The sequence below is a fragment of the Vombatus ursinus genome, unplaced genomic scaffold (assembly GCF_900497805.2).
Source record: "Vombatus ursinus unplaced genomic scaffold, bare-nosed wombat genome assembly UNPS02014772.1, whole genome shotgun sequence".
NCBI classification, from domain to species: domain Eukaryota; kingdom Metazoa; phylum Chordata; class Mammalia; order Diprotodontia; family Vombatidae; genus Vombatus; species Vombatus ursinus.
Window position 1 is genome coordinate 38,389,908 of NW_020954550.1, and position 11,173 is coordinate 38,401,080.

The following is an 11,173-nucleotide window of genomic DNA, read 5'->3' on the forward strand; positions in this document are numbered from 1 at the left end:
CCTTCCTTCCTTCCTTCCTTCCTTCCTTCCTTCCTTCCTTCATTCCTTCCCTCCTCCCTCTTCAAAGGTTTCTTTAGTGACTACAGAATGATTTTTTTTAAGTAAGAAGAAAACCAACCCAAATTCTGCCATTGCTTGTAAATGATTTTGTAGATTTTTTGAAGGGGAGAAAATCTATCTTGCCTTAAATATCCAAATGGGGTTATAGGAAAGAAACAGCATAAGTGAAAAGTAAGAAGCTTGCTGAATTCAGCCTCTTTCCCAATACACACCAAAGGTATTATGGGGGGAATATTTAAAGTTTTGCTTAAGTTTTTTTTTTAAGCTTCAATTCACGTAAGAGACAATGGCAGAGTGGAGAAAAAGTGGTCTTAGAAAGTATCAAACCTGAATTCCAGTCTTAAATTCTGACACATACTGGCTGTGTGACCCCAAGGTCATTTAATTTCTCTAACCTTCTAGCCCTCTGAGGCTCAAAGTGGCATAGAAGGTGCTGACCTGCATCGGTGAAGGTGATTTCCTTACTTGGGATTTTCCTAAGTCAGTAGTTCTCAAAATGGAGACTCTTTCAGGGAACTTGCAAGGGCAAAATTATTTTTATAATAATATTTAGATGTTTTAATTGCTAATATAGTAAATATTGATAGATATAACCCACATAAACAAAAACTCTTTGTTGTTAAGAATGTAAAGGGACCCTGAGAACAAAAACTGCCATCTTACATCATTGAAATCATAGGTCTAAGCCCCATCTCCTTGTTTATGCAAGCAATCAACCTTTCCAGTGCCCAAGCACTGAGAATTACATGTCCAATTAAGTTACATGAAACCATAATAACTTTGGGTTAAATTTCTCCCTTTGTTTGCTCCACATATCTTGCACTTAAAAACGACTATCTCTATAGTATGCAAACTAACCATTTTCCCCAGATGCAGAAGATCCTGGTCTGTAACTGTGAAATCTTTTACAATACCCAAGTTTCCTGACTTCAATGGCAATTTGTTTAGTGGATTTACTGTTGAAAATATGCAGAGGGAAACTATTAAAATACTACGTGACATGTATCATGAAATTACCTCAGAGACCCAACCCCAAGCTTACAGCTCTGCACATAGTGAGTGTTTGAGAAACATTTGTTAAATCTGAATCATAAGAAGACCAGAAGAATGATACAGCTCTACCTTTTGGTTTATATCCTTAAAGTCAATTAAACTCTCTCTTCCTCATGGCAAGTTGTGAAACTACTTTTTCTTTCTGCAGTCAGTCTTAACCAGAGATGGAATGATGTTTTGTTGTTGTTGTTTGTTTGTTTTTGGCAAGGCAGTTGGGGTTAAGTGACTTGCTCAGGGTCACACAGCTAGTGAGCGTCAAGTGTCTGTGGCCATATTTGAACTCAGGTCCTCCTGACTCAAGGGCTGGTTCTGTAATCACTGCACCACCTAGCTGCCCCAATGTTTGCCTAGGTTGTTGTTATTTGAGATGCATCAGGAAGGCCCAATGCCTAAATGTATCTTTCCTACCTGAGTATCATAAAGCCTGGAATTATGCCATGTAATTTCAGAAAGGAGGATGGGGGAGGAGAGCATACTGAAAACATTTTTTTCCTGCTTCACAGTTTTACCAAGGGACATAAGTATTAAACATGTAAAACTCCTGACTAACTATCCCAATGCCAGCTGTGTGCCACTTACCTTATCTTCACTTTCTACTAAGGAAATATTAACAAAAGGATGTCTTTTATGCAGATTTTAGGTGTCAAAGATGCTGACAGTGATCCAAAATAAATGCATTTTTAGGGATTCTGAAGTGATGAAGATGGGGTAAGTAAGACAAAAAGAGGAAGAAGTATAGGAAGAACAAATCTAAATGAGAAAGTTAGCTCTCATTTGCTGCAGAGATTCCAAAAGTCAAGAGGGGGCCATATGTCATGTATCATGAAGATTTAATCATTTTCCTGTTAACTTCTTCAGAAAGCCAACATGTGTAATATCTTTGGCCTGAAAAAACCTAGTTTGGATGGAGCCAATGATGAAATTGGTCACATATTGCCAGATATTCATTTATTCTATATTGAAATAGACTTACTCTTCTCTTAAGAAAATGAAGTCCTTGGCTAAAAAGCTTTTACTCCAATTTTTTCCCTTAGTTTCTCAAATTCTAATATGCCCTCCATGTACTCCAGATGTTCAGTAGGTATGGGGATTTGAATTTCAGAAAAATGTGTACAGCATGGCTTAGAGGAGTTAGAATGATCAAATATGATGATTCCACTTGCAAGAGCATAAATGGGATTTCACAGGGGAAATTTCAAGGTAAGATTGGCAGAGTTAAAGTTAAGGTACAGTTTCCCTAATTCCCTAAAATGAAATGCCTTGGCTAAATAAAACATTAAAAAGAAATGGGTTTGGGTTTGGTGTGTACTAAGGATCTGTCCTACTCAAAAGTAGAGTGCTGAACTCAGAATATTCACTCTCAATAGATTTCCCTTTGGGAAAAGTATTTCACTGGGGCACCACCTCTGAGTTCTTAAGCTGGCATTCATGACATGCAGAGAAAAGGCTAGCAGCTCTCAAACAACTTGAGTGACACCAATAAGGTGGAGAATGCCTGTTTTCTGATAGCTATTTATTTAGCAGGCAGGAAATGGTGTGTTGACTAGTAGAGTCCCTGTTATGGGTCGAGCTTTGGCCCAGAGCTATCTGTCAGTAGGAAAAGCTGCACACATGAAGCCCAGTCACAACCCAGTGTGTGTCTGAGTCTGATGTTGCTTCATTTCAGAAAGACAGGATTCCTCTTCATGAAATCACCTACCTTAGAAAGGCCACAGAAGGCTCCTGGGTTACTGTATACTCTAACCCATCAGAAACAATCAAACTAATATGTAGCTTTGAATTACTCCTTTGGTACAAAAGCCTGAGGCATCGTTGGCAAGTTGAATGATACCTTTGAGACCTTTTTTTTCACACAGGTGAGTTCTCTGAAACTGAATAACTACTTAGGATCTCTTTTGTGCCTGATAACTATTTTTTAAGACCAAGATTAATCAACTTTCTCTTTCTGATGTAAATGAAGCATAAGTCTACTACAGGCTCAGTCCACGGAACCCAACAATAATCCCCAAACCGCATTCTGTCCAAGAGTTTTAACCTTCTCTGTTATCAAGCCTTTAGTAAGATAGGAAAAATAAAAGAGCAAAATCAACCTTGTCTTTGTCTTTACTTGCAATTCAGAAGTAAATTGAGTATATTTAACACAGGAGGAGAGGAAAGAGAGGAAAAAAGGACTAAATCAGCCACTTGTTGCATAGCCAGCTCTTGAATCTTGCATTTCAAACGTCCCTCGTGTCTGGATTTTACATAGCCCTACAAGCCTGTCACAACACTTCTGCTAACTTAAAAGGTGCTAACATCAGCTCTATATACTTTTTTGCTCATCTGTTAGTGAGCAGGTATAGGGCCATCTCCAAGGATGCTAAAAAAAAAAAGAAAGAAAGAAAGAAAGGAAGGCCACAAAGGGAGGACCCAAGAAACTTGGCTAAAATCACACAAAGACTGACTGGTGAAGTTGGGAGGAGAAACTGGATCATAAGGCCCTCACTCAGGTGGTATAGTTAAAAGAGTCAGATCCTGGGGGGAAGTGAGCCCTGAGAGTTGGCTCCCTGCTGTCCTCTCATTTGCGGTGCTGCCCCAACTACTTTTCCATTCCTGAACTCAGCAGGTACCCATAAAGTGGCAGCAACACCTTGGCTGCAATTCTGTTTTTCTTTGTTTTTTAAACTTTAGGTTTCTACCTTGGAGGTTTCCAGTCACAAAAGCCTTCCAAAGAGAGTTGCCAAAAGCGGTCTTTTGGGGTCTTGTCCTTCCAGTCAGTACCTCCCACTCCCTCCAGGAAGCTCTCTTTCAAATCAACAATGCCAAGTTTACAGCTGTCATTTGGGATGTCCAAGGAATCGAAGAAACATTTTCTATAATCAAATAACACAGAACAGGATCTCTGGCTGACCTCCTTCAACCAATGATTAGTGACTATTAGCAATGGGGGTCTCAGCAGAGCTGCCAGGAGCAAAAGCCTTTGTCCAGAACCTCTGAGCAGCAATAGCCCCACCTTGCAAGAGAGAAAAGCAAGCTAAAAGGAATGAAGGACCCTAAAGAGGTGTGATCCAAATTAGAGCCTCAACTCAGGAAAAGAGAGAGATGGTCCTATCAGGTGACACTGAAGGGCTGTCAGAGGGGCAGGAAGCAGGAACAGTGGTGAGGAACTCATTGTTCCAATAAAATTCACTAAAAAGTGTGTTTTTCTGTTCTGGACTATTTGTACACAACTTGCTTCCCAGAAAAACTGCAGCGCAGGAGTAACAAATGTGGAAGTATCCTTGTGCAATAACCTATATCAGGCTATTATTAAGAGTCAGTTTTGCAAACAAATACCAAAAATGTGCCAGACAGAAATATCTTTTTTTTTGAGGGGGTGGGGGGTAGTTGTCAGATTTTCCCTTCCTGACTGGGATACTTGCAAATGCAGTGAATCTGATGCTGGGTGAGTGGAGACAAGTAATACTAATAATGGCTTACATTTATAGGGTGCTCTAAGCTTTACAAAGCACTTAACAATCACTCATTAATTTTTAAAGTGGATCATGACAGACATCATGATAAAGTGAGTCAAACACTGTCTTTGGAGTTCAAGGGAGCTGTGGTCAGGTCCTAGCTCTGCTACTAGCTAGATGTTACACCGTAGGTAAGTTGCTTCCTTTCTTCGGACATCCCTCAGTTTCTTCATCTGTAAAATGTGGGAATGGGGTGAGAAGATCTCCAGGGTCCTTTCTAGCTCTAAAATCCTCTTACTTTGAAATATGTCCCCCCAAGAGGTGTTAGAGGTAGCTGGATGGATCAGACGCTGGATCATAAAGAGCTGGAGTGATTTGTCCACGTTAGATAGTGAACTGGGACGGAGGGGGAGCGGGAGGTGCGCGTGGCTGCTGGGTTCGCCTGACTGCTGAACTGCAGCTCCGATTTTAGCAGCTAAGCTTCATAGCTCCCGTGCCTTCCAGAATTCTGCCTACACATAGTGGATGTGCTGTAGTCGGGGGAATGAGAGAGTGGGTGGGACGGAATGCTCAGGAATGGATATTGCTCTCCAGCCTCTCAGTTCCACGGGTGTGCACCAATCATGAGCGAGCATGCAAATAAGCCTCGGCAGCAACCCCGTCAGGAGTTTTTTGTGGCCTCTCTCCCAGGAGAGCACACAACTCACTCTCTCTCTTTTCTTTTCTCTCTCCCTCTCTCTCAAAAGGACACAATCCTATTCTGCTAGTTCCTGCTCTGGAATTTCAGAGTTCAGGAGGTGAAATTAACCTTGACAGTTTATAGGGTTCCAGATGGGAAAAATCTCTCCACCCCCTCCCAGTTCTCCCCTCTGTTGAAAAGGTTTGGGGGGTGGGGAGTATAACTGGAGAAGGAAACGAAAATCATGCAGGGAGGTCGGAAAAGACACATTGCTGGTGGCAGCAGAGTCTTGTGGGTGTGTCGTGGGCATTACCTCGTGGTGAGGCTTCCACGGAGGCCGCAGTTCAAGTCTTGGCGGTTCTTAGAACAAGCATTCTTGCATCAATAGCTAATAGGCTGTCCAACCAGATGTTATCTGGGTGGGATAAGAGGGTGAGAAAACAGACCTGTTGTACGCGGTAGAGAACGTGTTTTCAGAAGGGTACCTCTTTCATACTGAAGACAGAGCAGATTAATTGGCTATTTAAAATCTGTTTCCCTTTGTGATTGGTCAAATGGGAGAGGCGTGATCACTCATGCATTACTAAAAACAAAACAAAACAAAACAAAAACAAACCAAACCAAAACAAAACAAAACAAAACAAAACAAAAAACCTCCCTGCCACCATTTTGAAGGGAACTTTTCATTCTAGACTGGAGCATGCATCCAGTCAAAACCGAGGGGCTTTTCACTTTTACAATTTATGGTGATAAACGGTCTTCCACAAACAAAAGATAGGGAAAAGCAAAGCAAAGTTGACTTTGGTACCTGTGACTAAGCTGGAGACGATGAGCGGTAACACCAACATCTGTAACATCCTCATTAAAAGTTCTCCTGGAAAGGAGAAGTACTTAACTTCCCGGTAGCTCATTTTGTATGGCCGGAGAGCAAATCCAAGGATTGTACCTAAGGAAAAGGAGGGGTAAAAAAAAAAAAAAGAAAAAAAACTGAGTCTCTTCTGAAACAAAATCAAGACTGTTCGAAAAGGGGCAAATGTTTGGCTGGTGTTTGCGATGTGTCTGACACAAGAAAATTTATTTAGGAGGCAAATATTTGCGCTGCTCTGGGAGCAAGGGAGTATGCACATCTTTGACGTCACTGTTTTGAAAAGGCTTATTCTTTCAGTTTCAAGTTCTCTGGTTTTATTAAATTCAAATATCTTTAGTTTAATATTTATACTGTGGCACAGCATTCTGACATGGTTCAGCATTACACAGATTAGGATATACCCCAGGTCAAATTATTTCATCATAAAATATAACTACATAGGGCAAAAGCCTGCTGTCACACAGCTAGTGTATAGTATACACAATTGTTAGTCCTGTCTTCCAATACCAATTATAAAAGCAGACTGTAATCTAATTTTTCAACTTAAAAAAGTTGTCCTCTCTTCATACTTTGGAAATCTCATTTGACACTACTTCAGCAACTTTTGTGGCATAAGTTTTTCATAAAGACCTGAGGGGACAGCGGCAGGGGATGGAAGGAAAACAATAACAGGAAAAAACTAGTTTTCTCTGAATTTTTGTTTCTTTTTTTCTCTTTCCATCCTTCACAACTCTAAACATAACAGACAAGATAATTTTATGAGTAAATCAAGTCATGCATAATACATTTGTGTATTCCTAAACTAATAAACTGACTTTACTTTGGTAAATGGTACTAAATAATTATTTACATTTTTGCATTTCTCCCATTTTTGAATTCAAGTTAAATATGATTTCCCATGATGGCTTCAAAAATTCCAGAAATTTCATGCCGATATTTATCAGACACAACTGATTCCAATTCATGCTGTCCGTATTGTTCCCTCCCGCTCTTCTCCACAGGTAATCTGTGGAAGAGGCAATTTGACCACTTGAGTGAATGTCATCAAATACATCCTTTGATGTAGTGGTTCCAAAAAGCTGACAGCTTCTCCCACTTTGGCAAGGCACTTTGACAATTCTTTTAACTAGGAGACAGGTATACATGGACTCCTCTCCCTGTGGAAGGAGCTAGGCATTATATTTCTAAAGCATTCTCCAGTGGCCAATCATCGTACTATTTTGTAATGATGGCTGCATCTCTAAGGATCCCAAACTTTGTGTTCTTTATGTATGTTTATATCGGTATATCTTTATCTGTATCTGCATCTATCTATGACTATATCTATATCTATGTCTATCTCTGTCTATCACATACTAATCTCTTGGCTGTTTACTATAATATTCACTGTGTGATTACATCATACAGAGGCATACTGGGGCATAATCCAAGCCCACATCACTAGAGAACCAGACTTCTAAATCACAAGATAAACCAGTCACATGCAAACAGTGGGCTTGCAATGGATGTCTAGGTTTGTATTGCCTACCCATGGCAAATCGCATAGATCAACATTTTTCTAAGAATGCATATATACATATATATATCTTTTAAATTTTGACCTTGGACAAGTCACTTAATTGATCTGCAGTTTGCAAATTTAAAATGCTATGTAAGTGTCTGGTGTTATTTGTCCTGACCTGTGATCTGACCCATATAGAAAGCTCCTGGTGAAGAAACTTGCCCTGCTAAAGGCAGACCAGCAACTGTTCTGAAAATTATGATCTTAGTGAGTTGTCTAGGGCACTGAGAGGTTTAGGTGACTTGCCCACGGTCAGAAAACCATTATGGATGATGAGACTTCAATCTTGACCTTTTGGCCTTTGAAGCTGTGTCTCTTTCCAGTATGCCATGCTGTCTTTCTCAGATATTATTATTATTACATTATATTACAGTTATTAATGATAATATTTATTACATATTTAAAATATATTTAAACACAATATTTTGAAAATCAGTTGCAATTGAATTGTTCACTAAGCATATTCAACAAAATAGCTGTGTCTTTTGGGGCTGGGACCTGTCAGAATACCAGGAAGCCTAAGTAGCAAATAAATAAAGGAATAGTGATTTAAGAACTCAGGCAGATCTGCAGGTTACTGATGGGATGTATTCCAAGAGCTTACCTTGTAAATTGCTTGTTTGGAACTCAGGACACATTTCCCCATAGAAACAATGTTCTAAAAGGTGATTAAATTCCCAGGTCAACCCGAAAAAGCCTATTTAACCCATAATATAGTAGAACTATAGTCCCGTTAGTACTAGCCTGAGTTCTGGGTCCTGTGAGCAGGAGGGAAGAGGAGGAGGAAGAATTTCGTCCCCCTTTCCGGGATGCAGGGCTGGCCCTAGGCAAAATTTTGAAATAAGTGAAGTTTGTCCTTGACATTTTCCCACCTCCTTATCTGCACCCTCCCCCACCTCCTGGTGCCCCTCCTCATTAGGCCCCCAGGTCCCCATAACCCTTATGCTGACTGAAGCCCCCCACCACAGCATCCCTCCCAGCCTGCCCATGCTTTAAACTTACCTACATGTACTCCCTTCAGCCTCCCCACCCCCAATCAAAAGCCCTTTTCCCTTGATCTAGATGTTCTCAGGCAAATGTTAGAATAAAGTAGTCTGACTGAATTGTTCGTGAATGACAACTCCTTAACCTTCCAAGATCATTTGTATTTCTAAAGAGAATATTTGGTAACCCAACTTAACCTCTAATTGTTGGATTATAGGGTGGATGAAGGTGAAACCACACACAATTCTGTTTACTCTTTCTTGAGGAATAAAGTGAAATGAAAAAAAATTCAGGTAACACATTCAACACATTTCATCAAGGTAAGCAGGCCAGACACACCTGGAAGTCTGTCCCTTATCGGGAAGGTAGGGGAGGGGGGAAGAGAAGGGAATAATATTCTCTATAATGCCTACTATGTGTCAGGCACTTTACAAGTATTATCTCATTTGATCCACACAATAGCCCTTCAAAGTAGGTGCTGTTATTAGCCCCATTTTAGAGTTGAGAAAGTTGAGGTAAATAAGTTAAGTGACTTGCCTAGAGTCATGCAGCTAGCAAGTGTCCAGAGACTGGATCTGAACTCATGTCTTACTGACTCCCACTGCTTCATCTATCTAGGGAAGTATTATAGAGAAGAAAATTTAGGTTTGATGTAAGGAAAATCTACCCAACAATTAGAATTGCCCAAAAGATGCACAGGCTGCCTCAGGACGTGGTGAGTTCTGTCGCTAAATAAACTGATGTGAAGGTTGGATGCTTACTACTTGTGGGGGACGTTGGAATTGGGAATTCTTATTCAGGTATGACCTCTGAGGTAATGAGCCTGAGATTGTGTGATCTTGAGTCAGAGGGAATGAAAGGTGAGTGAAATCATGTGAAGTCCTGCTGCTTGAGCTCTTGGGAGACAGGGCAGATAAAACCCCTATGTGACTTTGAGCAAGTCATTAAGCCCCTCTCCACTTGCCCTCCTCTACCACCCTGTGTGGTTTCCTCATGGGTAAAGCAGGGGGAATCACACTTGTACTACCAAACTCACTGGTTTTTGATCCAGTGACACTGGCCCCCAGGATGTTCTATGAACATGACATTATCTCTGGGCTCTGGTATTTCTTCTGGCTGTTCCCCATGCCTGGAATGTTTTCCCTCCTCAGTTCTGCCAGCTGACTTCACTGGCTTCCTTGAAGCCCCAGCTAAAATCTCAACTTTTACTGGAAGACTTTCTCAACCCCTCTTAATTCTAGTGTCTTCCCCCTTCTAATCATTTCCAGTTTATCCTGTATATAGCTTGCTTTGTACATATTTATTTGCATGTTGCCCCCCCATTAGATTGTAAGCTCCTTGTGGGCAGGGATTGCCTTTTGCTTCTTTTTGTATCCCCAGAACTTAGCACACTGCTTGGTACCTAATAGACATTGAATAAATGTTTATTGACTAATTGGTTATGAGAAAAGCACTCTGAAAAAGCACATAACCTGCGATTTAAATGTGAGCTATAATCAAATTATTTTATTTTTATGATTAGACCCAGGCACTAGGAGAAGCAGAATCCCTGGCTTTCCAATATCTGCTACAACTCTAATGATCTGCTCAGCTGCTAGAGGTGTGTGCACTGGAGGTGTCTGAGTCCCAGCAGGACTGAGGATTAAGAATGACTTTTAAGTTGTTTTAACATGTAACTAGGAGAAAAACAAAAAAAAAATTAAAAATTCTATTTTAAAAAAAGAATTACTTTTAGGCCTTCATTGACCACCTCAAACTCCAGCTATTAGCACCAGGGCACTGTTTAGAACAATTATAGTTGGGGGCAGCTAGGTGGTGAAGTGAATAGAGGGGACCTGAGGTCAAATGCAGCCTCAGACACTTGACACTTACTAGCTGTGTGACCCTGGACAGGTCACTTAACCCCACTGCCTAGCCAAAAAAACAAAACAAAATTGTTATAGTTTTCAGTGTTACTTGATTTGTGTGTGTATTCACACAGATACATATACGCATGATACTACCTGAGATTACATTGACAGGAAATGCCCAGTGAGTAAAGTCCCACCACGAATGTGGATTAGCACCTGCCCTACGACTTCATGACCAAGAGAGCAGCCCCGGGCACTGAGAGATGAAGTGATTTGATTAGAGTCACAAATTTTCACATAGCCAGCATGTATCAGAGTTAGGATGTGAACTCAAGTCCTCCTGATTCCAAGGCTGGTTGTCTATACATCATATCATGCATTGTATAATAATATAGTATTAAGAACTAATATTTCTCTAGAATTTATGGTTTATAAATTGTTTACCCTACAATAACCTTATGAGCCAGGTAAGAGAAATAGTATTATTTCAGTTTTAGTGATAAGGAAACAGAGGTTCAGAGCAGTTACGGGATTTGCTTAGGATTACACAGTAATGAGTATTAAGAGTTGGATCTGAAATCCAAGTATCCTGACAACTGCAATCCTCTAGTCACTGTACCAATTAATTTCTCTGTATGCCCGTATGTTATATATGGAAGGATCTGTTTGTCTCTCTATCTCCTC

General features: G+C 40.5%; 1 protein-coding gene across 1 annotated transcript in view; it reads right to left on the reverse strand.

Annotated features, from left to right (window-relative positions):
* Positions 1-11,173, reverse strand: part of SLC1A3 (solute carrier family 1 member 3) — a 104,150-nt gene that overhangs the window by 74,838 nt on the left and 18,139 nt on the right. Inside the window, exon 3 of the mRNA XM_027863525.1 lies at positions 6,035-6,172. Coding sequence (XP_027719326.1) covers positions 6,035-6,172 — 138 coding nt within the window. The remainder of the gene's footprint in view (positions 1-6,034; positions 6,173-11,173) is intronic.